Raw genomic sequence first — 26,001 nt, forward strand, 5'->3', positions numbered from 1 at the left:
ATATCTTAATAACTTTATTAAAGATCTTTTTAATAATAATTCTATTAAAGAATTTAGTTCTATTTTTAATAGAACTAATATTATTAAAACAGATTCTTTAAGTGCTATAGAACTAGCTAAAAACCCTATTTTTTACGCTAGAACTAAGCACGTAGATATAACTTATTATTTTATTAGAGAAAATCTACTAAATAATAAAATAAATCTAGTTTACAAAAATACTAGTACTATTCTAGTAGATAATCTAACTAAACCTACTAGTTATTCTAAATTTAAGAATTCTATAAATAGAATTAGTCTAGTTAAACTAGATTAATTATTTATATCTAGTTATTATTATTATTATTTATAATAATAAAAATAGTATATTAATACTATTACAAGGCTTAGGTTTTTAACCTCTAAGTTCTTATACCTTAGAGATTCTAGTTTAGGCTTTATATTTAGTTATTATTATATAACTATTTATATTAGCAAATAGAAATAGAAATAAAAATAGGTTTTTAGTTTTAAGATAGTTATTAAAACTTCTTATATAAATTATTATTAATAAGTTAGTTATAAAAACTACTTATATTTTCTTATTATTTAGTTATTAAAAACTATAGCTTAAGAAAGTATATAAAGATTATAATAACTTAGTTATTATTATCTTTTTATTATTATTAAGCTTTATTAAGATTACACTTATTATTATTTCTTAATAAATTAGAAAAATTTCTAGTAAATCTAATTACTTACATAATTAAGATTTTAGTAGCTAGTTTTAATCTACTATACTAGAAAATTTTAAAATACCTTTATTTATCTTAGCTTAGTTAATATTAGAGTTATTACGTAATTTAATAACTTTTATTTTTCTTATCTCTTTTTCTATAATTACTAAAAGATCTAGTAATAAACTAATTATTAGTCTATGTAATATAACGTATAGACTAATATAATTAGTACTAGTCTAAATTATAAATCTAGAAGATAAGAAAAATTTAGTAGACTTAGATTATAAATCTAAGAATTAATAGAAATTAAGTAGATTTAATTATAAATTCTTATTTTTAAGTAGAAATAGGTAGATATTTATATAATTATTCTAGTAGCTATTTTTTATAAAAGAAATAGTAATTCTCTATAGTTATTTCTTACCTAGTAATAATATTATTACCTTTTATCTATTATCTATAATTACTATAATCTTTATTAGTTATACTATCTATTATAGTATTTAACTACTTTGTTCTAATAAAGCTATATTCTATTATTAGAGAATAGTTACTATTACCTCTCTATTCTTTATATAAAGCTTTAAAATATATTACTTTATTAGTTATAAGCTAATAAGTATATATAATTATATTATAATTCTTTTATAAAGTATTTAGTATTTATAAAATAGCTTTTTAGCTAGTTTAAAAAATTTAGAAGCTTTAACTACTTTAAAAATAGTAGTTCTAAAGCTTAGACTTTAGCTTACTTAATACTATACTTTTAAAAGTAAGTAAAAGATTTAGTTATATATTCTTTAAAGTACTAGTAATAGTCTTTACTTTTTTAGAATTAGTAGCTCTTTAAGCTATAAGTATTACTACTTAAGATTTAGATTTCTACTTAATAAAAGCTATAAGTATTACTACTTAAAATTAAGATTTCTACTTAATAATACTTTTAGTTATATCTTTACTACTAAGTATATTAAGATAGGTAGTGTTACGTCTAGAACTTATAGTAGATATATTTTAGGCTCTTATAAAGAGTAGTAGAGAGAACCTATGTTATAGTGCAAATGTCTCTGCTAAGTGCGTTTTATGCGAAAAGGGCCGCGACGTTGCACAAACAGGATACGGCTTTTTGCTGCGTTCATTTCCACACGTATTCACCTTACCACTCGCGTGGTGGGTACTATGGCACAACACTGCGTTATCGCAGTCATTATCGTCTCCGTGAGTGGAATGTTGCAACGGCTACCTCGGCGGCACCAGCGCGATCAACGCGACATTACGACACCTGAGCACCGCCACCGTCCGTCACCGATGGAAGTCGAGAATAAGTTCATCTTTTGTTCAGAAGCCCTCAAAAACAAAGAAAGGCTCTAGACCAGCAGCACGACGTCTGTCGCACCGTGCGCGAATGCTCAAGCAAGGCCCATGCCTCGCTAGACAACCGGTGAGCCACCGCACCGCCTCAGGTCAGCGTTCTTGCATGTACCTAGGTATGATCCAAGTTCTGTCCCGCAGCCTTTATTCCGAGACTGCGTGAATGACAGTTGGCAAACTTCGTCGCACAGCGATAATTCGTTAGAGCCACGACTAGTAAAGAATGTCGAAGGGCGAAGGGCAGCGAGGCTGTCCCGGCGGGAAATTGTCCGCAATGCAACTTGGTCCGCACCCTCGCGCCGCTATGATTCCCTACCCCACATCTTCCGTCTGGGCAGCTGCGACTTGACCGCATCCTCACCGCACCGCGCGTTCGAGACCAGCGCAAATCCGATTCGGCTGCCCGGGAAATCGATCGTATTCGTGCTAATGCGCATGGCACATGTCGACGGTCGCCTCCGAGGGCTCCATCATCACGAGAACTAGCTGTCGTCCTGGCGACTTTCCCCAGCTTTGCCCAACTTCTTTGGCGCAAACGCACAGCAGCTTGCGTCGCACTGTCATTTGTTTGCTTGTGTAGACGAGGCCTCGCGCAACCGTCTACAGAGAGACTTCTCGAAAGAGCTTTCCGCCCAGGCTGGCGCTCGGCAGATCGCCATTCAACAACGCTTGGCAAAGAAAAGTACGAGCCTCATCCACGTCATCTGGATTGGCATGCAGCCAGCGATGATGCGCAGGGGCAAACGTTCTATTTTAAACTTCAGCTCTGCGGAGGAATAAAAGGTTGCTCCATCCCTGGCCTCTACACCTGTATCCCTTCGTTTTACTAGACTTAATACCCTATTCTTAATTCTCAACATGTGGGCCAAAGCTGCTTCTATCCTCGCCCTTGCGACCACCGCTGTCGCCCAGAGCAAAGGCTTCAACTACGGTGCCACCAACGCAGACGGATCATGCCGCGGCTACAACGACTTCGTTCGCTTCTTCAATGAGGCAAAGAGCCTGCCTCAAGCTTCGGGCTTCAACACAGCCCGTCTTTACACTTCGGTTCAATGCGGAACCGCGGCCGATCCCATCTCTGCCTTCCAAGCAGCCATCGACACCGACACTCAACTCCTCGTCGGTCTCTGGGCCAGTGCCGGCCGTGCGGCATACGAGAACGAACTCAACGCCCTGATTCGTGGCGCCAGGGAACTCGGAACCGCTTTCACAGACAAGATTATCGGCATCAGCGTAGGGTCTGAGGACTTGTACCGCAGCAGCCCGCAAGGTGTACAGAACAACGCTGGCGCTGGTGCTACTGGTGCTGAGATTGAGGGTTACATTGGTTGGATGCGCGACTGGATCCGTGGCACCGCGCTCGAGGGCAAGCCTATCGGCCATGTCGACACATTCACTGCCTGGGTTCTGCCTGAGAACCGCGGTGTTGCGCGCAGCGTGAACTGGCTTGGTCACAACTCATTCCCATACTTCGAGACCACGAGGCCAAACTCGATCGACCTGGCACGTGAGAACTTCTTTGCGGGTCTTGGTCAGACTGAGAGTGTATCTGATGGAAAGCCTGTTTGGGTTACTGAGACCGGTTGGCCACGAAGTAAGTTGTGGAATAATCCTCTAGATGATGATCATACTAATACAAGTATAGTTGGCCCTAACTCTGGCTCCGCCGTTGCCTCTCTCGAGAACTCGAAGCGTTACTGGGACGAAGTTGGCTGCTCGCTCTTCGGTACCCGCAACACCTTCTGGTACACCTTGAAGGACGCCAATGCCGCGCAGACCGACTTGTCTTTTGCTATCACGCCCCTTCAGAACAACACGCCGTTCTTTGACCTGACTTGTTAGACAGCCAGCGCTAGTTGATAGTCTGTATTAGACTCTTAAGACAGCGCATCTTCTTGTATATAACATAGATTTAATGAATCAGAATGGCCGGTTCGGTGCATCGAAACTTGTCAAAGCCATGTTGCAGTACGTTTCAATTGATGTTTACCAATCGCCCTTCACAGTGAATGACGTGAATTCGACCCCAATTCAGCCAACCGCCTATATACATGGAAAAGCCAAAGTCAATCCTGACAAGCGTCTGCATCTGATGAACCACTTAACAGAGACTTGATCCTATACTCCATTTGTCGATAAATCAGGATGAGGGAATGCTTTGCGCATGCGTCGTAAAGACACCCTGCGGATCTAGGTTCGACTTGATCCTCTTCATCTTCTCAAAGTTGTCCCCGTATAGCCTCACGCTCCATTCGTCAACGGAGAGCTCCGTATCTCTGTAATTCACAAAGCCCCTTAGTGGTACACCCTCCTTCTTCAGCTGATCCTGGAAAGGTCGGAAACCAGCTTGCATATACTCAATGCCGTCAGCAGGCCATTGGGTTAGGCCGTTAGCAAGACGTCCTTCCCAGCGGATGAGCCACTGGTTGTTGGAGTAAGCCATCGCCTGCTTTGAGTCGTCAACATCCCTAGACACGCCACCCCATAAGTCCAAGAAGCCAAACTCAGTCAGGTCAGTGCGGTTGAAGGCGATTGTTGTGTACTGGTAGAGCGCTTTGGCGGACTCGAAGGTAAAAGGCTGATCTTTGCGCAGAACCAGTGCTTGCAGGTACATGCTGCGCGGAGGGAAGGCGTCGGTAGTTCCGTTGATCTGTGGAACGGCAAAGTTCTCCATAGCCCAGAAATCCGCCGTTCGCACAGTAGTTGTTGTAGTATTTGGGAGACGTTCGACCAGGCCAGCGAAGAGAGCATCAAACTCGTCCGGGTTACCATAGAAGTACCCACTGCCATTCCATTCGCCTGCCAGTTGCCATCGCAGAGCGAAGGTATCGGGTGCTTTAGTCATGGCCCAATCCTGGATATCAATTAGGGCTTGGACGCCTGTGTCAAGGTCGACAGCACCAAGTGAGATCGTGAAGTTTGTGACAATGTCGAACTCTGGTTTCCAAGTGCTTGTTGTCAGAGACAGAATGATGCCGTAAGAAGAGCCTGCGCCTTGAACAACGAAGAACAGGTCTGGGTTTTCCGTGCGGGAAGCAGTGACCACTGTGCCATTGTATAGCATCACTTTGACGCTGTCGAGATTATCCATAGGAATACCGAGAAAACGACTGGTGGTTCCAAAGCCACCACCGATGGAAGACCCAGAAAGGCCTACCCAATTAGCTCGGACGTGGGGGAAGTGACGCCCGTGGTTCTCCCAAAGCCATGTTGCAGCTGGCCCAACTCGGCTTCCACCGCCATAGCTATGGTCATTAGCACAGAGTAAGTTGAAGTTGATTGCGCGGACACTTACGTGAATAAACCAGTAGCCTCGTCGAATGTAGTCTCCGTGAAGCGCTCCATGTTGATCACAAGCGCTCCATCCACGCCACCCAGCCCATAAGCTCCATAGGAATGTCCTCCATTTAGCGGTGAGACCTTGACACCCGCATCTACGGCGCATGCCAACGCAGCAGCGATTTCGTCTTGGTTGCGCGGAACAACAACTGCGGCTGGTTCTGGGTTGAATCGCAGTGCCCATGGGGACGTAATGGTATCCCAGTTTGTAGCATCAGGAAAGGTCGCCAAAGAGGCTAAGATGGTGGAGCTACTTAAGCAGTCTTTGAGTTTGGTGGCATCATCCTGCGCTGCAGCACGTGGTAAGAGAGATCCAAAAAGTACGATATTCGAGATGAGAGCGAGTAGACCACTAGGCCTGACGCAATGGGGGCGAAGCATGGTGTGTGGTGGATAGTTGTGTATAATGAGCGTGGTAGGGACTATGGCTATCAGGGCACCCTCTTTATATCCAGAAAAACAGCGTATGTCTTCTACCTCATGTCTGGTCAGTAATCAGCTATCCCATCGCCTTCCGCGTTGTCCAAACCATTGGTGTGCTGTTTGCATGATTACGCTTCGGCGCCGAAGCACCCGTCCTGCCATGCGCCCGAAATGAGGCCATTGTTAGTTCTCTATCGGCTTGAGTGCGCGAATCTCATCAACGGGATGTATTAGCGGAATATACACAAAAGCCAAGAGGTGTCGTACGCGTGGCACCTTCATGTAGACGCGATGAACATGGGAGACCCGTCTGCGAGTGCTTTTCCACCATGGGGAGGATTAACTTGCCGGACTTCCTCGAGGATGCCAGAGCGCATGTGTTTTCTGAAAGCTCGAACCCAAGCTGCGCACTGCAAGTAATGCATGGTCTGCGGCTGTTGATAGACAACCTTGGGACTGATGGGCGACGAATGCAGGACGGGGAATGGGGGTTAGATGCGGGAACCATCGCATCGCACTATCCCGAGCCCTCTGACTCGGCTCCTTGACATTACTTTTATTCGTGCACGCTGTCTCCTAGGAATGTAAGACCGATTACTGATATGGGTGTTCTCCGGTAGCTTGGTTTGTTTCACGAAACATGCTCATACGTGCCCAGGTGCGGTTCCAATCGCGCACCGGGTCACAGATGACTCTCCAGACCGAGAGAACTCATCACAAGTGAAAGAGGGTGTCGCCTGGACTTTCGCGCTCGTTTTTGATGTTGAGTGATCGCGAATGCGTCGTGTCATTAACTTGAGAGTTGGGGGGCCGCGACATGTGGAAACCCCAGACGCTAGCCGACAGCTTCCCTGCCAAGATCGACGCGAAACTCTCCACACCATGACATCACGCATCATCATCTTGTCAACGATGGGTTGACTTACCGCTTTCAGGACGCGTTTCGCGGGACCCCCAAGATGATGCAAGAAGCTATGGCGACGATAGACCTTGAAAGACATGAGGCCTCACACAGGGATACCCCGATCGTGGTCTTCTCTTCTCGCGAAATTCTCGAGCCATGTCCACCCCCAGCAATGACAAAGACCGTCTCCAAGACTCGTCACAGCAGCTAGACTACGTTCACGGTAGCTCGCACAAGGTTCTCAACTTCCAAAATGCCAATTCACGGCGCTATGCCGTCAACAACGAAGATGGACACGCAAGCGGGACGGAATGGGAGTGGTGGAGTCGCGAGAATCGAAAGGGTACGTACACAGCTGTATTATATATAAGCCGAAGATTGTACTGACGAGTCTCTTCTCCAGGCCGGCACATACTTCTCCTCAGTCACGGTCAAGCACCCTCGCGCACCGCACGTACTACGCGCCTTCTTCGAGCGCTTGTGCGCATGATCACAGTCGTAGCCTGGTGGGACGTTTCGTGGTGGGTTGGCGTCGTCTTTACTGTCGGCTCGATATGCTCGATCACGTCTGGCGTCCTTCAATGGCTTCCAGTCGCATATCCAGATACGCGATTCGCCGCCGACCCGAGCACCATCAGCGGCGCGATATCCTTCTTCCGTGGAATGTTGTTTCTGCTGGGTGGCATGCTCCTTGTAGTCCAAGCGGTGAACGCCAACCAGAGCGACTGCTTTGGCTGGGCGCTCAAGGAAAGCTTGAACTCCGACAACGAGAACATCGAACTCGCGTCTTCGGACGAAGAGAAAGCGACCGAGAACCCCTCCGGCTTCCAACCCGACCGTCGAAACTGCACGCATATCCACAACCCCGACCGCATGAAGCATCGAATATTGCACACGAAGACGTTCAAGGTTGAGGCACGTCCCCAGTCAGGGCCTGAGCAAGCCTGGAAATGGTGGCCCACGTGGCAGGATGTTCGCGTTCACTATCGTCGAGAGATCGGTTTTAACGCAAATCTCATCCTCTTCATCGGTACAGCCATCTACTGGGTCACGAATCTCCTCACCTTACCAGGTGTATACAAGAACCTCCCGCAAGGTGTGCTCTATGGGCTATACTATCCTTCTTTCCTGCTTGGGGCTATCTGCTTCCTGGTCGCTTCGATACTATACCTGTTTGAAGTGCAGCGCCAGTGGTGGAAGCCCGCGCCGCGCATGGTCGGGTGGTGGGTTGGAATGACAAATCTGGTGGGTAGCATAGGTTGGATCTGGAGTGCTTGTCTGGGATATTGTAGCACAGGTTGGTGCGAGTATCAGAGTACACTGGCTCTGGTATGGGCACCCGCAGTATATCTCATGGGCAGTTTGCTGATGCTCTATGAAGCTGTAGAGAAATGGCCAATCCATATCGAAGGTTAGGGCCGTTCTCGTAGTACTGAACTTTCACTGTCCTCAGAGCAAAATGCAGTGCAGATAGTATTCCAAGACAAACCCAAGAGGTATACGTAGCATCGCCTACGACGTCGACTCATTCTTCCAGCTTGTAAAATGCTACCCACATTTTGAATGTATCGGACAGCAACACGAGAGATTCAACACGAAAAGGTCATATCCAGAACGTTCTCGGAACATGACGATTGTTGTGAACGACAGGAGGCTCAAATCAGGCGTTGCGCATCTCATGTGAAACGATCTGAGGATGAATTTTCCGTACCTCTGGCGACACTCACATGCTTTTGATCAATGGCATTGGCCCGGTCTTTCTTCACAGTGTTCAATACCTCTCTGGCATGCTCTTACGGTGATTGCTTAAGTTCAGATTGTGGCACGGCTTCATTGGCAGGCTCGTGACGTCTCGCATCGCGCAGCCACACCCCAAAGTAGCTAGCCATGACGTCAAGACACATTGTTCATGAGAAGTAGATGTTTTTCAAATAGTCGTACAATCCCTACGGCTTCACAATCTTCTTTCCAGTTGATAATATGACACTTCCAGTTACGGGCAAGTCCGGAAAGGACACACTCGCGGCACGCCTCGAGAACGACTTCGAGAAGCGACCCGACCCGGTCGCATTGACCCACAACGCCGATGAGTCGCAAAACAGCTCTTCGGGAGTCGACTATGAGCCACATCCTGAAAATTCGATGAATTTGGAGCCTGCGAGGGAGAAAATAGTGCAGTCTATCTGCAACTTATACTCTGGCAGCGCTAGCGAACAAGACATGATGGTGTATGGCAAAGAGGCGGTATACGACGACCCATGGAGCTATTGCGATACCAGGTATAAGATTGCTGGGCAGTGGTATGGTGAGCAATGCCTAGACTTGAACGGTGATGAGGAGGCACGCTTTGCTAACGCCTGACAGGTATCCCGAAACTCATGAAGAGCAGTCGGACGATCAAGACGGAGGTTATTTCCTCCAAGCCTGATGAGATTATCTTCAAATTGCAGCAGGAGTACACTCCAAAGCCTATGCCGATTGCGAAGAAGGTCAACAGCTTGATTACACTGACGCTCGATCAAGAAGGCAAGGTGCGGTATCACAAGGTACGCGAAAACCATTGAACAGCGCACGTCTGCGCAACCTCTCATTGAGCTCGAAGGGTTGTTGCTAACATGAGGCAGGACATGTGGAATGAGAAGGACTACAGTCACGAAGGTCTAGGCAAGATCATGAAAGAGTTGAATGGGGATCATCTAACGAAGATCACGCGACCCCCAGCAGATCTGTGATGAAGCAGCAGCTTTTGTAGGAATAGTCTCGCCCAATATTGAGCGAAAAGCTCGAATCAATCATGATCACGCCAATCTCATGGCTTCCAGCCCCCAGTGCGTGACCTGAACAAACCCGCCGGATCCACCATATCCGCAACCCTCTTCGCCAACGCCCGGCTCTCAGGCCTCAACCTCCCAAAGTAATCCTGTCGAAAGAACCCGTAGTTCATGAAGACTGGCAAATACGCTTCCGGTAGTTTGCCCTCTGCTTGCCACGCCAGAACTCTCTTCCTCACGCCTGAATAGGTAGCTTCCATCGTGTCAGCCATCTGCTCATACAACGACTGAGGCGTGAAAGCATAGTTCATCTCGATGATAATGCGATCGACGTCTGCATCAGCATCGATCAGATCAGGGCTTAATTCCCGGGCCTTTTGCGCAATCTTCTTTGGGAATGGTTGCCATGCGATGGATGCGACGATTCCAGGTACGAGTAGTGTGGTGTCAGAGACGTCGCGCCAGTGCTCGTGCAGTCCTTCCATAACCTCGACAGCATTGGCGCGGGAAGGTAAAGGTATCGTTTCTGTGGCAATGTCCACGACGTTGCCTTTGATCACGACCCAGTTACTTAGGGCCATGAGATCGGCGTAGGTGCGCGTTCGGGTCGTGTCAAGTAAGGGATTAACATCGGTAAAGTTGTCGAATAGCCCTGCTGGAGGCGTTGGACCATCGTAGAACAAGAAGATGATCCAAGAGTCGACTACGTTAAGGTTCGCTCGCTCAGCCGTGACTATGACCGCAGCCTTCTCATCCTCGTTGTACTCTGTCCAGTCACGAACTGCTTGAAGTAGCTGCTTGTCCTTGCTCGGCGTGCGCAGATACACTAGGTTGCCGCCCCAGATGTCGCCTTGTCGGTGAGCCTGCAGCTTATAGTTTGTTATGACGCCAAAATTGTTACCACCTCCCTTGAGCGCGACGAATAGGTCGGGGTGATTGTCGTTCCGGATGTGGCCGATAGTGCCGTTGGCAAAGACAATCTCGTACTCGAGGACACTTGACGCAGCCCATCCGTACTGCGTCGACATGTAGCTGAGCCCTCCACCCAGTACTAGTCCGCCGACTCCAGTGTTGCCGATGCGACCGCCGACAAACGTCCAGCCCGTGCCTTGGAGCTTAGCAGCAATGCCATCAAGCCGGTTACCAGGACCTACGTCGACGATACCTGTGCTGCGGTCGAGATCGGCTTGATCAAAATGCTCCATGGCAATGAGTGGGCCCCCGGCTACGCTACTCCATCCATTGTTGGGATTGTGGCCACCAGATTTGACGGCGAAGCGTTCAGTGGTGTTGGCGAGAATTTGCACTACGGTCGAGACTTCTTCCACCGTCCTTGGGAAGATGATGCAGGACGGGAGAAGAGCAGAGCACGAAGTAGACCAATACTGGGTTTGTTCTTCAATGTAGGCCAGGTTGAGGGGGTATGTGACGGTGATGTAACCGAGAGAAGCGACTGATGAACAGGTATCGCCGCGGGCCAAAGCTGGCAAAGTGAACGCGAGAACAAGTTGAACAAAAAAGCCCCACATCTTGAACTCAGGATTGAAGACGGTGAAGCAATGGCGTTGAAGTTGTTGCGAGTCGCATCCCGATTTATACTCAGCGTTAGAAGCTTATAGCTGTCAATGACGTGGTTCGCGATGGCTCGAGCATGGTGTAAAAGGATGCATGTGGAGTGATACATGTGCGTTTAATCACCGTCGAGTACTAAACATACGTCGCTTTTGTCGTATGAACGAGCGCAGGCCGTATAGGAGTCGATCATTGTCAAGACGGCTATGCCAACGTCTTCTCAAAATAACATGTAGCGTCGCTTACTCACAGGTGGTCTGGCATTTGAAAACAAGGTTTGTATTGTGCTACCTTCAGTGCATAGTATTGCATGCTGTCGCCGAATCATTCCCTGGTAATCTCTCCCCAGCTTCGTACCCAAACGGTTCCCTATTGGTGCATACTAGCAACGGTGAGTACCGAGACTTCACCTCCTCCTTCATCCTGTGGAAGAGGCTTCGAGCCAAGCAATAGAGTATGAATTGTTGCTCCAACCATATGCCCCGACTGACGAGAATGACAACGCTTGGTAGCTCGTGATCGATAATTTGGGGTCTGATCTGTAAGTCCAGAGATATTGCTAAACAATATTTGGAGTAAGGAGGGTCGCGTGAGGAATGTGGCGGTCTTGGTGACTCGTTTTTGTAGCTTGTCTGTATAGGCTGAATGGGTACGAGCTCGGTTGGCCAAGGGCTGACACACCTGAGGGGTGCACCCGCTGCAGCTGCAAGCCCCAATACGAACATTAGAGTAGCCCAGAACCGATTTCGGTACCTGCATTAATTAGCGTAGTATTAGCCGTCCAAGACAGAAGACTTATCGAAAAAAGAGTTGGCCATCCCGAAGGACAGCCATTGAACCACCCACGATGACGCCATGCCACGCTCCCCCACTTTCACACCAATCACATTTCCAAGAACGACGTCGGTGATCAAGCGGTAATGCGCCCAGGGCATAAGCCAAGAGACCGTGGCGAAGAAAGGTGGTGACATGCCCGCGAAGCAAGTTGGATGGAAGAATGAAGAGCCCGCAGGAACTTGTCGCAGGAAATGTTGACAGACAGGTCTAGACCTTGAGCCTCACTCTTGAGAGGTCCCGTCTCTATTTTCTGGTTCGAGAATCACTGCTTTGTCGCTTTCACTGTCCACCAATATGCTGTTGTCGGGTTTCCAGACTCTCATGCTCAGCTCTCTTGTTGTATGGCCAAGCCAAAGAACGCAGACCGATCAATCCGAGGTTGTAGGACTTGTCAATGCGATCATGTGTCGATAGAAGGCGGCGTCGCAACTTCAACACTAACAGCTCTTCTCATCGCTGCAAGACCATCGTGTCCGTGCTCCAGCTCGCGTGAGCAACAAGATCCTAGTCAACTTGGCACAACAGACACGCAACACTCACCAATGGACACAATCATCATGGGTTGTTAAGCCAAGATGCTTCTCTCTGTACGTCGTGACAAGACTTCCTGAGACTAGTCTTTGTTTCCGCTCCGCTCTCTTGAGAAACGAAGGGCATGATGATACGGACAAAGGACATCCTCAAAAGCCGCATTGACGACCGCAACAGAAATAAAACTGCTCGATCGGATGGGTAGACGCTCGTCAATTCATACGTATGCTGAACATACGTGTTGACGACTAACGCGACTGGTCAGATATCAGCATAGAGTGACTGGTGTCGAGTGGTAATACTGTGACACCGGCTTCGTAACGTAGTAGATGAAGGAAGAGGTTGGAGGTCCAATGGGGACTTTCGTCCCTGTGGGCGAGATGCACGGGTACTTCGTCGCCATACATAAGTCCGGCTCGAACAGATTGCCATGCAGTACAAACGCCACGTACTAGATCCAACACATGTAGACACAGCAGACTTTTCGTGCGTCGAACGTCAAGACATCAGATCCGGAGCGTGACGGCCCGCCGTAGTTGACAACACCAACCTGCGACGTATCGAGACCTCGCTAGGCTTTGGCCTTTCCGACGAGTGGATCTCACGCCAGCCGGGGCCGAACAAGTTGATGTGTCTGTATGTCTGGCTCGATCAATGTCAAGGCCGCGCTCTTCTTCTGTCCCGTTGCTGTAGGCATGAAGTCTGCTGGTAACATGGTGATAGTTGGCATCAGGTGTTGCAGCTCCTGTATGGCTCTCGGAATCGAAGGGACTGTGGGTTAGGCGCGATGATGAAACCCAAAGTCGATCCTCTAGTAAGGTGACCGGCGTCTGACTTCAGAGCTCTCCTCTTCGCCTCGTCGCAGTCGTCGTGAAGCTATCTTTCGTGACCAGAGTCTGTTGTACAGATGAGATGCCGACGTGGTCCTCGTGCGAGAACTTTAATACCCCAACAGGCACATGTCATCCCAATTTGAGCTCTCGCTCCCGTACCTCGAGTCTTCCTTTTGCACACCAAGCAAGTAGGTCCACGCGAGCAGACCAATATGCAGGGGCTAGTCGGAAGGTCGGCGACATGACCGCGATACTATCCGTTGTGTTACAAGCACATCGAATACCGGAAGATGATTAGGGTTAAGATCCGAGCCTGCCCTCCTCACACACAACCCCAGTGTTTCCACCAAGGCGCACAGACAACATGCAAACGACCCATTGAGACCATGCTGAGAGGCTCGGGCGTGTGATGACTGCGCAAGTGCGTGAGGTGCGGACGAACCGCATTCCAAATGGAAGACAGACATCGGTAACTGTGGGGGAAGTGACTTGTGGGGGGCTTGCAAGCAAGCGAGAGAAGAAGTTGTGTCCAAAGGGAGCGTTACGCGACAGTCCCGCCGCGATTGACATGGTCAGACGATGTTGGTGACGCGTGCATGGCTCAGGATCCAATCGAGACGCGACAAGAAGTTGTAGCATTCGAACAGAGATGGACGGCGTGTGGCGATGGGTACGTCGGGGTGGTTGTTGGATTCATGTCGGCAGGAGCAGGGCGAAGACGCGTCGTCTTGCGCCAAGAGATCGCGCCTGCCTCGCGTCGAATGGACGCTAGCACGTGAGACCCATCCTTCTCTGACAAATCAGCAATATCCTTCTCCGCCTGCCCGTTGCCATTTTCCATCGCATCCTCTCACGTAACAATAAATAGCGAATTCTCTGAGATCTAGAGAACAACGTTGGACTATATAGAGCCTTCTTAGTGGATCTCGCACATCTATCGTGAGCAACACGCTCCGGCAAGACAACCACCACTATACCCACAACCGCGCTCAGCACTTTGCGCCCAGCTTCGCGGCACCGCTAAGCACGATGGGAGCGGTCGAAGACGCAGTGGATGCGGCAGCCAACTTCATCGGCCCATTCGTCGATAAGGACCGCAAATACAGTGCCGACGTGCCTACCGATACTCTTGTCGAGCAAGCGCTCGTCCACCTCCAGGCCATAAACACTGCAGACCTAGCCGCAGATCTAAATGCACCCTACGATGCTTCCCTCGCCGGCGTGGTGTACGGTCTCGTAGATCTCATCACTATTCTCGCAGTGATCCCACGTTTGTCTTCCGGTGTTGCATTCAGTCAACGGCCAAGGTCAGTCCTGACCGCCGTAATCTTCACGCCACCGAACAACAATTTAGAGGCGTTGGCGACAGTTATCGACGCTTTGCTGCCCATGATGGAGCAGAAGGGCTCGGGTGTACAGCCACTTTTATCCCAGAGGATCCTCCCGGATATCATCTCCGCAGCGGCTGAACTGTCATACTCCCCGATGTCGTCTGAGACAGCGAAGTTCAGGTATTCGAAAACATACGAACAGATAATTAAGGATACTCCAACATCACGTCTTCTCCCCGTCTTGACTACGTTCCTCCAGCAGCCTCTTCCTGTCTGGCTCAAACCTGTCATATCCTCAGAGCTCTCGCTGGTACCCCTTCGAACCCAAGGCGTTCGCCATACCATCGAGTTTCTTTCGCTGTCTTACTTATCGAAGAACTCCCACGTACCTCAGAGCGCATCAGGCCCTCAATCTCAGATACCAATCCCACTAGAGGCTGTCTCGCAAGCTTCGAAGCTACTAGTTCTACCACCGAGCGGAATCAGTCAGGATGAATGGCTCGTGAAGATTTCTCCTCAGCTATTGCATCTCCTAGATGGTAGCGAGGGCAAAGAACTCAGTCGAGCTGCTGGGCAAATCATCGCTGGTGGTATTCTCAGTAAGAAGACGACTGGCGCACCGGGAACTGTGGGATGGGATACATTTGCGAAGCCCTTATTCCAAGCAATCTACCCAAAGAATATTAGCGCACCGAAGTCCGAGCAGACCGTTGTGTCGGAAGAGGAACTCAAAACGGCGCTCAGAAGACTGAGGACGATTCTTTCATCGTATTCTCATGGCGGACTGATCCGTCGTCTCATTCATCCCATCATACTTCCGCTTTGGGCGTTGCTCAACTACGCAAAAGATAGACCCTCTCTAGACAAAGAATGGAGCATGCTCCCAAGTCTCATTCTTTCGCGTTACATGGACGTTGCCTGCGACACGAAACAAATCGACAATATCGCGACGAACCTCTTCTGGGATGGCGATGGTGATTGGACATTCGGGCCAGGATCTCAAGGCGGCGTCGAGATTCGCACTCGCACAAGAGATAAGAGTGGAGGGATAGGAACGATGGAAGGTATCTTCGGACGCATCAGCGACCTGGACAATAGAGTCACTGTTCTTATTACCCTCTTGACAGAAGCCAACATCGCCGACGACACAGCTGGGTCCATCTTTGTGAATGCCACGAAACGGTGGCTCGTACCGGAGAAACCTGCAACTAAGTCGCTCACCGACGACGATTCCGACGCCGATCCACTTTCAGCGCTTGTCGATGCAAAGTTATCGGAAGCTTTAGCACAGCGTTTCCAGGAGCACTTTGCCAGAAGTCCACAGCATATCGTCGATCTCGTCGCACAGCTTATTCAAAACCACGTAAGCGAACACAAGACTCGACAAGACAAGTCGGACAGACTGCGTACATCGAAGAGGGCGATGCTCGACAACATTGTACCAATACAAGACATGGCAAAGGAGAGCGAAGAGGGTGAAGCCAGAGATGAAGACTTGGTATCGTTCGCACTGAGTATCCTTAACACACTGCTTGCATCGTCGGACCTCAAGAAGACGCCCGCAGTCACCGAGACTCTGCATGCACTTCTTCCATCGCTAGCATACCTTTCGCAGTCGCAGTCATCCACATCGTCTGTAATAAGCAACTCTGCCGCCACGGCTCTGCATCTTATCGCTCCCGCCCCAACAACGCCGTTATCGACAGAGAAACCAGCGACCGATCCACTGAACGAACATCGCAAAACCTTGAAAACTTGCTTCGCCGAGCTGCAATCACCTGATCCTCCTAACCGAACCTGGGCATTGAACACGGTGCATAAGCTTCTTAGAAACCCCACCGCGTTCCCGGCTATTGACGTACCATCTCTCACGCACACGCTTTTGTCTGCTTCACTGGCAGACCCAGAGTCCTACGTCCACTTAGCCGCCATACCCGTCCTCGTCACTTTGGCGACACGCGCCCCAAAGCCCGTGGTCGGTATACTGACGGACGCGTTCATCGACATAGACGAACGTTCACTAAAGCTAGCGCGAGGGAAGCAGACCGACGAGAAAGAGCGGGAGTTGAGAAATGCTCTGGACTTTAGGCTACGGGTCGGAGAAGTGCTGAATAACTTTGTCGGTGAAGAAAACTTTTGGAACTCGCCTGGGCATAGCGTGCTACACCGTCGATGCGCAAAGCAGATCACGGAAGCTTGTCTTTCATTGGCGAGTCGGCGTGGTCAACGTAAGCAGACATTGTCGGCACGTAACGAACTCGCGGATAGTGAACGAAAGCTTCGAGAGGAAGGCGAAGCTGCTTGGGGTGGACCCATACCCAATGTTCTCGAGCCCGAGGGCGCAGATCCGCAGGTACAAGCGGAGTATGAAGCGCTGCAGAAAATTGTCGGTGGATGGGAGGACACGGGTATCGAGGAAGACGTTCGTATCCGCGCTTCTGCTCTTAGCGTGCTTTCTACTGTCATGGAACACCGATTGGACTCTCTGCGTCAGCCTGTTGTCGATGCGACATTGCAGATGGTGTTGTTAGTGCTTGCCATGGAAAGAGAGGAGTCAAAGGCGTTGTTGCGTCGCTCGGCTGTGCTTGTCGTGATGGGCTTGTTGCGCGCTATCGACGAAGGGATCGAGAGTGGACAGGAAAGTGCGGTGGGTCTGAACTTGAAGCAGCAGGAAGAGGTCGAGCGAGTGGTGAAATGGGTCAAAGATGAGGACGCAGACGCGCTCGTAAGAGACCATGCTGCGAATGTCGTGGAGGGTCTCGAAACGATGAGGATGAAGAAGCTGTATAAGATTAGAGATGAAGGCCTCAGGCTGGGACCGGATCTTGGGCTAGAAGGAAACCTCCGAGGCCTCAACGTCCAGCCTCAGACTGCGAATGGGGAGGGTCAGAGGAAGATGGTCATAGAAGAGATCGAATAGCTGGCAGCTTGAATAGTTGATGACATTGTAGCGCCTCACAACCGAAGCTTGGTATCCTGACTTTTACCCATTCCAATTGTGCGCCTATCTGCTCTGTGGTATCTTCGGTGCGCATACTACGTGGTGCGCACCTGCTGCCTTCCTGCTGTGAGCGCACGTGAGGTTTGCGCCCAGACAGCTTCTGCGCGCTCCTTATGGGCGCTCGTGTTGCGACGTTCAGTTTGTCTCGCGCATCGTTTGTCTGCCATCGTAGGTGTCTCAACCGCTCATGGCCGTGTCCTTTGTCGCCTTGGGTTCCACCTCTTCGGCCTTTCCGATCCACAAGACATTATTGCACCTTATCAGGACTTGTCCGAGAGTGCCGGAGCTGACGCCGTTTACGAATTCTTCGGTGTTGGAGAGCTGAATGTTCATGTAGAGGTCCACCGAGACGAGTCTTCCCTTGTACTCGGTCTCACCCCACTTTAACCTGACGACGATGTCTTTGTCGACTCTGCGCGTATGTTAGCGCGTGTTCTGCGGGTGAGGGGAGTTTGAGAGGTGAAGGCGTGCGACGTACAAGCTTTGGAGCAAAGGACGCGGGTTGAAGGGTGCGACTGCCTGGTGGATGTTAGCTTTGCGCGTGACTGGAGAACATGGAGGATAGCTTACAGCCATGTTTGCGACTCTATCTCAGGGCTTGCTGTCGGGTAGCCGTGAGTTTGGTGGGTATAGCAGTGAGAGTCGTGGTGCTATGGCGGTCGTGCCTGCAGCTTTGGAAAGTCATCGGCAAAAGGTAGCGCCGATTGGTCACCGTGCTTCACCGCGGGGAAGCCGCGCAACATGTAGTGGTTCAGGGTGGAAGGTGCATTCGAGGATAACTGAGACTCGCACTCTCCTGTCTTAGACTCACGTCACAATCATGATCAATCATGCACCTGCCTCCACTGTTCTCCTGCACCCATGCCTACCCGCTGTCCAAGATGTAGAGCGACGCGACTAGCGGACGCGCTAAGAAATTGTTCCCTCTTCGAATGATCGGACGAGTACAACAATTGCGGAACCCCGACACCACAACCTCCAGTCACACTCGTTCGGCCGCCATACTCCAGCTGGATCTTCATAGCTGCCTATTCTCAGCAGCACCATTGCGCCTACCACGGTGCGCCGCTTCCTCCTCCCGCCGGCGACCCGGTCCTTCGTCGCCCCTCCACTCTTCGCGCAGCATGCCCCGGTAGCAATGCGAGCCATCTGGTCCCGGGCAAAGTCGAACCCGGGTACCTGCAGATGCATCTCATGCGTCTCCAACACCGGCGCTCTCGCTACGCGCAGCGGGCAGACGGCTCCTCGTCGCACTCGGGCAATTGGTACACCAACGTCGACCTTCGTATACACGACCATATTCGCTGCGGGGCTGGCCATCGATGCGAGAGCGAAAGCCGCTAGGAACACACAATGGGAGAAGGCCTTTTCGTCACTCGCCCAATCTACTGGTGACGAGCTGCCGGTAGACAGAGCGAAGGACTCAGACACGGCCACTGAATCTGTGACCTTGGGGCATGGATACCATGGCTTGACCTTTGATGATCTGCCGGACGACTTCGACTGGAGCGCGTTGGAGCGTATCGTAGGCATGGAATTGGACGAGGATCCAGTCTTGGAAAATCAAGAAATCCAGTCGCAAATTCGCGATTACGCTGAGCTGGAAGACCTGCGCTTTGACTCGAGGTTCCCAGGTATGCAGCTTCTGGAGTTTCCAACAAATACCGGTCCTGAGCTTATACGCTACAACTTGCCGCCCCAGTCCTTGTGGGCGCCAGACGCACTACGTGTAAACGCCCTACAAAGGCGACACTCGTGGAAGAAGCTGGCCATGCAGGAACTCTCCACCGGTCTCCTCATACACGAACTACTGCACAAGAACAATGTGCCTAGATTTGACAAAGCTTGGGAAGTGGATTCCGACAACTTGTCACAGCAGATCCAGGACGTTATAGCCATGAATGCTGTGGAGCGTGAGCAAGCGCGCCAAAACATCCTAGAGGCTCTTGAAAACCTCCATCAGATTCCTGTTGATAGTCCGCCAGATGTAATTGCCCAGGCTCGAATTCACCCCGATCATCCAGGAATTCCGGAATATTATCAGGACGTGGATGGAGACTTTTACGCTATTACGATCCAAATGAATCAGAGTATCCAAAAGTTGTTTGAAAGCGACGTGCACGGTAACGACCGCAAAGAGGCTGTCGTGCTTGCAAAGATCTGTCACAACCTCCTCGTTTCATCGGCCTCACCGGACTTGCAGACATTCAACACTTTGCTGGTAGGTTTTCGACAGTGGCGGCGTCGAAACCTCATAGATTGTGTGATACCCGCCCTGAACTACAACAAGATTCGTCCGAACGAGATTACCTGTCGAGAAATACTCAATCACTACGCGTCCCTGAGGCATGGAAACCCTGAAGACTTTTCGAGGTTTGTCGCCAGGATGAGAGGTGTAGGCGACGGGCTTATGCTCGCAACTCCCAAAGTCAACGTCAACGAAGCCAGTCATGGCCGGCTCGTGAGGGTGGACGAAAAGAAGGTCTACCAGAAAGTCCACCCAACACCCATGGTGTTTAGTTCCCTCATAACTGGTGTCATGCGATTCGCAGGGTTCGACCGAGCGCTTGATATCTACTACGAGATGAAAGCGGACGGCTGGGGTCTCGACGTTCAAGGTCTGACGAGAATGCTCAACGACTGTCTCCGTCGCGCGGACTGGGAAGGGGGCCTATACATTTGGGGAGAGATTAGCAGCATCAAGGCCAGAGTGAATCATGAAGACATGACCAAAGCATACGGTCAAATGATAGGCTTGTGCTCCATTACCGGCAACACGGTCGCCTTCAACCAGATCCTGGCAGACATCTCTACCGAAGGCTTCGATCGCGAAAAGATCCTCGGTCTCGCCTCAAGAAACGAGCATGTGGCAAAGAAGAAGAAACTGCAGCTCGCTCCCGCTTGGGTTGCAGACAACGTCATGATTGCCGCTTCCGCCTACATCAAGGACACAAGAGACGCGGATGTAAAGGATGCGCTAGAAGGCATAGACGGGGACGATAACACTACATTCATTCAAGGCGAGCCTGACGATTCTGACGCGCATGATGCAGCTGGTTCAACGGAGGAGATCGCGGATAACACGGCCGACCCCAAGGAGGTTTGGGCGTCATGGTTGGAGCGGGAGTTTGGAGAAAGACCGAAGGATCCGGAGCCTTGAAGGCTACCTTGTGTACAGTACGAGTCTCAACATGTATACCAGTGTATATACCATAGCCCTACGATGGCGCAACTACCAATTTCATGACACCAATCTGGTTTTGTCCAACCTACCTCCAGCCTACCTCCAGCCGCAATAAAAAAAAGTCCCATCTGGCGAAGCCGACACGAACACGACTGACCAGACCGCCGCCACATATCAAAGTTTGGCACAATGACGACCTGCTACCAAAGAAATCTTATCGTGTTCCAATTCCGAGGTGTCACCAGACCATTCCTCTGCCGAGGACTTCTTTGTTTGAGAGCTCGTTTATTTAGATTAACTGCATCCGCAGCCTCATTTATCCTTTTCGCTTCAGCACGTCTGTCACCAACATTACTGTTGCTGCGACTCATCACCAACAAGCTCTGTCCGAGAAGGACTTTTGGCACGGGTGGTTTCTGTTTCGTGTCCGTCATGTTCCGTTGTGATTACGAGTTTGGAATGCTTCCTTCCGTTGGTGCGCAAATGTTCGTCCTCTCGTGTCCATTTATTCCGACAATCTCCTGATCTTTATTCCAAATGACAGAGCTCCTATGACTGGGAGCGTTTGATATATCCACATCTTTGATCTAGCCCAAAAAGGCAGTCGTGTCGGGCGATGCTGCATTACTGTCTAAAGATAGACAGACGCACTATGGAGATCATTCCACCGGAGCCTTTGCATCGTTGCTCAGTCTCCAACCGATCGTTCAGGTACTTTCCCCAGACTCTGTCAGCCGTTACTTCCAGCCGTTGCTCCTAACCGCTACGACGCATGTGGCCTTGTTCGCTTGGCTTTATCCTTGGAGGCAGTCTAGTGCGATGCCCAGAAAGACCATCTAGAGGTTCTGTCGAACTACACATCCGACGTCGGTTCTAGACCTTTGGAGCGATCCCACTACTCTTCCAGGTCTGACTGGGTAGTCAGGCAACTCTGTTGCACGTACCCTTGCTCCCTTGCTATCGGGGAAATGTTGCATTGACGGTAGATGGCACCTCTGCCGCAACTTTTCGTTTGGTGCGACGAGGCTCCAGTCACTCGGATGTGCAGCACGACCCTTACTGAGTACTAATCATCGTACGCAGGGATATCTCTGCAGGGAAGCCGTTAGATGCCGGATACGCAGATTAAGGTGTGGGTTGGGCTAGAACGCGTCGTGAAAGTTGAGAGTCCCTGCATGTATAGTCTTTTGCATCAGCGAGATTAGCTGCAGCGTGGGTCTTTGTAACAAGTACTGGAGTATGCTTGAGACGCGATAACGATAACTTAGGAACAGCATGTCGCCCAGGGCCCGCCGTTATGCTGAGTACTGACACGTTCAAGCATGAGAGGGAAAGAAGTGCATGGAACGAACTGAAAGCCCAACCGTTACAACGACATTCGAAAAGCATTGGCCACTGACTTGGAAAGCTAGTAGATGTCCACCCAATCTCTCTTGTCTGCAACGTCCTTGCTAAGACTTCAAGGACAAATACTTAGCAGCACCAGCCAGTGTGGTCCTCTGGAATTTCGTATCTTCACATCACCCCACACTCAATTCCCCAGTCACGCATATCCTTTCATCTGCATACTCGCTTGAGGCTGGCTGGACCAAACATCTCCTAACCACAACAGGAAGCACAAGTACTTTACCCAGATTGCACGAACCGTATCCAACAGCCTCGAACATCAACTACTCACCTACCATCTCGGGCAGCTACAGAGTGGCAAAAGTGTGTCTAAACTTTGGTTCAAATGATGCGTATAAATGAAGTCGTATGCCGGCTCCGTGTAGATCTCACGTATCAACTTTGATATATCAACCCCAGACCCTGAGATTCTTGCCTTGCAAGCGAGCCCTACCGACTTCTTGTTTTTTACCCAACAATAATACTCGACGTTAAGAAAGAACCAGACGGAAGTAGAGATGCAGTACCGATTCGTGTCCGTTCTTGCTGCTGGTGTGTTGGTTGCTGTTAGCAGCGCCGCACCTGTGCCTTCAGCTAAGGTAATCATACTCCCTCATCTTTATAGACATTAAAGCTGACGAAGAGCAGGCACAAACCCTCAGCCCCACCAACCCAGACGACATCCAACTCGGCAAGCCCTCCAGCGAGATCATCTGGAGCAAGCGCGACGAGCCGACCAACCCAGACGACGTGCAGCTCGGTCCCCCAACCAGCGAGATCATCTGGAGCAAAGACAAGAAACGCGCCGTCACTTGGAGTGAACCCAAAGACAAGAAACGCGATGTCACTTGGAGTGAACCCAAAGACACCTTCACCATCAGCAAGCCCAAGACGGTAGTGACATGGAGTACAGCGAAGCGCGACACAGTCACGCAGCCCGACACCATCGATTTGGGAAAGCCTAGCTCCGAGGTCAGCTGGGGTAAGAGGGATGGGGCTGACCCTGCTGATACCATCGAGCTTGGTAAGCCAAGCACGGTTATCACCTGGGGCAAGGAGAAGCGCCAGACGCTGGGTAACCCGGACTCGGAGACGACATGGGGCAAGCGCGAGGCGGAGAAGCCGAAGAATAGCTTCAAGCTTGGTAAGGCTACTACGGTCGTTACCTGGTCTTGAGTGTTCTGGTCTTTGTGTGGTGAGTTTGCTTCGGCTATCCTTGTTGACCTTGTACGCTGACGGTTTCGTAGCTCCTACGTAGGATTTTGTTGCTGTTTTTGTAGGTAGATTTTGGAGGTAGATTCCACCGTCGCTACTTCATCGTGGCTGGTAGCGGAGGTGTAAAACTGTGATATCCGTACGGCTGTGTGCTTCTTTAGTACTTCCAATATACTTATGTTCGATAGCTTTGCTGTTCACGAAATTGATGTGCAGTTTGAACGTGCGCAACTTGTTGCACCGCCGTTTGCAGTCTTTGTTGAGCGTTGCTGTCGTCATTGATGTACATGTGCCTTCGTATTGTGTGTAGATATAGATTACCTCTCCTGACTTGGGCGTGTGACTCGCTCGGTACCGTCATGATGGACTATAGCCACCTCTTCGCATTCCTCTTGTCCTTCCAGCTCAACTATACCACGCGTGATGTGCATTGTTCCAAGCTGTGCAAGCTGCCGTATGACTCTTTCTCTTTCCTGCGCAATCTACGCGCGACGTATTTCCCACTCGACGTTCGTGACGCTGACTTCCTCGCCAGCTTTCTCGTCGTAGTCGTACCATTCGCCGTCAGGTAATTCAATACCTGAGAACTTGGTGCCGGACTCGGTGCCTGTCGCAAGAAACTCTCCCTCGGCTATGAATTCGACGAACTCTAGGCCTCTGCAGTCGAACATGAGGATGTTGGTCTTCTTCGGTGGGTCGCTTTGTTCGTAGGAGGTAGGCGCGGCTGTGATGTTCGCTGAGTGTTCTCTCTGCAGGTGATGTCAGTGGCTGAAGTACAGAGAAGGGCGCAGGGCAGAAAGACCTTACAGTTCTTACACCTCCAGACAAAGTTGGCTTCACCCTTGCTGCCGCTCTGCTCGTTCATCTCGAAGCGATTGACCGAGACAGGGTTGGGGTGCACTTCGCGACATGACGTGCATTGGACCTTGAATGTGTAGAAAAAGGGCGCGTCTTCCGTGTCGTTGGGGCGGAGGTCGGTGACGCTGAAGGTGTGTTAGTAGGGTAGACACGTGTAGTTAGAGAGATGTACCTACCCGTTCAGCTCTGCTTTCAATGCTAGTGCGAGCACCATGTTGACAGTGTTGATGTAAGCGTTTGATAGATTTCCGTCGCATCTCGTTGCGCCTCTGGCGATGCGCCCCGCCCCCACTGACACGCGAGCTGCTTTCGAGCTAGCACGCAAAGGGTAAGGCCGTGTTACCGTGCATCGCAGCTTTCTTGCGCTCCAAATCTTAATCACGCATTGCGCTGCAAACATACAAGAACGTGTACATTCTCAGAATTCCATTTCTTTCGTCTGATAGGGCATAACCGCATAATTACTCTCACTCTACGGTCCAAGTAGACGAGTCGGCAGATCGTGACTTCCCAGCCTGGATCTCCCCTTTCCACTTTGAGACGACCATTGAACACAGTTCAGGCGACATCTGCTTTACTCGCTTCGACCCTTCCCGCAAATTGTCAGACTCCCGGACGACATCCTTGCCGGCTACATTCTTCAACACCGTCCCATACCAGGCCACCACCTTCAATCCTGACCGCTACTTGCTTCTAAAGTCCGTCTCTTCAACATGGTCAAATTCTACCCGTCTCTCAACGAGAACCACATCGACTTCATCTCCAGTCAACCGCTCTTCTTCGTGGCCAGCGCTCCTTGGGCTGGAGATCACGTCAACATCTCGCCAAAAGGCCATCCGTCAAGAACCTTTTCTGTTCTCGGCCCGAACACCGTCGCCTATCTGGACGCAACCGGCAGCGGTTGTGAGACCATCTCTCACGTCTACGAGAATGGCCGCGTTACCGTGATGTTCTCTTCCTTCGGACCCTCGCCACAGATCATGCGACTGTTCTGCAAAGGAAGGGTAGTCGAAAAGTGGGACCCGTACTACGGGCAATTGCGCGCTAAGATGGCGTCAGAGAACGGTGATGAGGTTGATGTCACGGGCGCAAGAGCTATCATTGTGCTGAAGATCCAGAAAGTCCAGACCAGCTGCGGGTTTGGAGTGCCTCAGATCGATGGCGGAAAGACTGCAAGCACAGAGGAAGCAGCGGGTGACGCAATTGCCTATGTGGACCACGATCATGAAGACGGCGAAGAGAACGGCTTCAAGCAGCGGGATACCATGGACAACTGGGCGCGAAAGCAGCTTGAGAAGCAAGAGCTCGCCGACTACCAAAAGCAGTTCAACCACCGCTCGCTTGATGGTCTACCGGGTATGATGAGCGCGCGACGATCGCATGACGAGAACATCGCTGTGGAGGATACGAAGGCGTGGTTCAGGAAGGTGAGCAGGCAGCAGGATGCTGTAGCTCTGGGTGTTGGCTTGGGCGTTATATTGATGCTGCTGTTGAGTCTCGTTGGTATACTCAGCATCAAACCGATCTTTTTGCAGCACATACTGAATGCGCAACGAAGGCAGTTGGGCTTGCCGGAGGACCATTCGTGGAAGAGCGAGCTTTGAGTGGTTTTAGGTTTGTCATCGCATCGAATCGCAAAGGCTTAAAGCGGTATTCCATAGACTCAAATTTTCCAGTAATGGAAAACGGGATACAGATCTATTCCCAGTTCATATCTCCATATTTC

The 26,001-nt window shown here is 50.3% G+C and overlaps 11 protein-coding genes across 11 annotated transcripts; 7 read left to right on the forward strand and 4 right to left on the reverse strand.

Moving 5' to 3' along the window:
- Positions 1-2,948: 2,948 nt before the first annotated feature.
- J4E79_004891 (uncharacterized protein) lies at positions 2,949-3,932 on the forward strand (the record flags this gene model as incomplete). Its single annotated transcript, XM_049353772.1, has 2 exons — positions 2,949-3,684; positions 3,736-3,932. 2 exons carry the CDS (start codon positions 2,949-2,951, stop codon positions 3,930-3,932), a joined length of 933 nt encoding a protein of 310 aa, XP_049211392.1.
- Positions 3,933-4,230: 298 nt separating this feature from the next.
- J4E79_004892 (uncharacterized protein) lies at positions 4,231-5,810 on the reverse strand (the record flags this gene model as incomplete). The annotated part of the gene is made up of 2 exons (XM_049353773.1): positions 4,231-5,335; positions 5,386-5,810. The coding sequence occupies 2 exons, from the start codon at positions 5,808-5,810 to the stop codon at positions 4,231-4,233; spliced, it is 1,530 nt and encodes a 509-aa protein (XP_049211393.1).
- Positions 5,811-6,912: 1,102 nt separating this feature from the next.
- J4E79_004893 (uncharacterized protein) lies at positions 6,913-8,262 on the forward strand (the record flags this gene model as incomplete). The annotated part of the gene is made up of 3 exons (XM_049353774.1): positions 6,913-7,099; positions 7,160-8,001; positions 8,227-8,262. 3 exons carry the CDS (start codon positions 6,913-6,915, stop codon positions 8,260-8,262), a joined length of 1,065 nt encoding a protein of 354 aa, XP_049211394.1.
- A 474-nt stretch (positions 8,263-8,736) lies between these two features.
- Positions 8,737-9,488, forward strand: J4E79_004894 (uncharacterized protein; the record flags this gene model as incomplete). The annotated part of the gene is made up of 3 exons (XM_049353775.1): positions 8,737-9,061; positions 9,121-9,302; positions 9,381-9,488. 3 exons carry the CDS (start codon positions 8,737-8,739, stop codon positions 9,486-9,488), a joined length of 615 nt encoding a protein of 204 aa, XP_049211395.1.
- A 77-nt stretch (positions 9,489-9,565) lies between these two features.
- Positions 9,566-11,056, reverse strand: J4E79_004895 (uncharacterized protein; the record flags this gene model as incomplete). The annotated part of the gene is made up of 1 exon (XM_049353776.1): positions 9,566-11,056. One exon carries the CDS (start codon positions 11,054-11,056, stop codon positions 9,566-9,568), a length of 1,491 nt encoding a protein of 496 aa, XP_049211396.1.
- Positions 11,057-14,329: 3,273 nt separating this feature from the next.
- On the forward strand, positions 14,330-17,551 carry J4E79_004896 (uncharacterized protein; the record flags this gene model as incomplete). The annotated part of the gene is made up of 1 exon (XM_049353777.1): positions 14,330-17,551. The coding sequence occupies one exon, from the start codon at positions 14,330-14,332 to the stop codon at positions 17,549-17,551; it is 3,222 nt and encodes a 1,073-aa protein (XP_049211397.1).
- A 258-nt stretch (positions 17,552-17,809) lies between these two features.
- J4E79_004897 (uncharacterized protein) lies at positions 17,810-18,208 on the reverse strand (the record flags this gene model as incomplete). The annotated part of the gene is made up of 3 exons (XM_049353778.1): positions 17,810-18,044; positions 18,111-18,151; positions 18,203-18,208. The coding sequence occupies 3 exons, from the start codon at positions 18,206-18,208 to the stop codon at positions 17,810-17,812; spliced, it is 282 nt and encodes a 93-aa protein (XP_049211398.1).
- Positions 18,209-18,770: 562 nt separating this feature from the next.
- J4E79_004898 (uncharacterized protein) lies at positions 18,771-20,792 on the forward strand (the record flags this gene model as incomplete). Its single annotated transcript, XM_049353779.1, has 1 exon — positions 18,771-20,792. The coding sequence occupies one exon, from the start codon at positions 18,771-18,773 to the stop codon at positions 20,790-20,792; it is 2,022 nt and encodes a 673-aa protein (XP_049211399.1).
- A 1,928-nt stretch (positions 20,793-22,720) lies between these two features.
- On the forward strand, positions 22,721-23,378 carry J4E79_004899 (uncharacterized protein; the record flags this gene model as incomplete). Its single annotated transcript, XM_049353780.1, has 2 exons — positions 22,721-22,801; positions 22,851-23,378. The coding sequence occupies 2 exons, from the start codon at positions 22,721-22,723 to the stop codon at positions 23,376-23,378; spliced, it is 609 nt and encodes a 202-aa protein (XP_049211400.1).
- Positions 23,379-23,899: 521 nt separating this feature from the next.
- J4E79_004900 (uncharacterized protein) lies at positions 23,900-24,489 on the reverse strand (the record flags this gene model as incomplete). Its single annotated transcript, XM_049353781.1, has 3 exons — positions 23,900-24,166; positions 24,220-24,400; positions 24,452-24,489. The coding sequence occupies 3 exons, from the start codon at positions 24,487-24,489 to the stop codon at positions 23,900-23,902; spliced, it is 486 nt and encodes a 161-aa protein (XP_049211401.1).
- Positions 24,490-24,988: 499 nt separating this feature from the next.
- J4E79_004901 (uncharacterized protein) lies at positions 24,989-25,879 on the forward strand (the record flags this gene model as incomplete). The annotated part of the gene is made up of 1 exon (XM_049353782.1): positions 24,989-25,879. The coding sequence occupies one exon, from the start codon at positions 24,989-24,991 to the stop codon at positions 25,877-25,879; it is 891 nt and encodes a 296-aa protein (XP_049211402.1).
- Positions 25,880-26,001: the final 122 nt, after the last annotated feature.

This window comes from Alternaria viburni (genome assembly GCF_023758015.1).
Source record: "Alternaria viburni strain BMP 2772 chromosome Unknown scaffold_9, whole genome shotgun sequence".
In the NCBI taxonomy this organism is placed as follows: Eukaryota; Fungi; Ascomycota; class Dothideomycetes; order Pleosporales; family Pleosporaceae; genus Alternaria; species Alternaria viburni.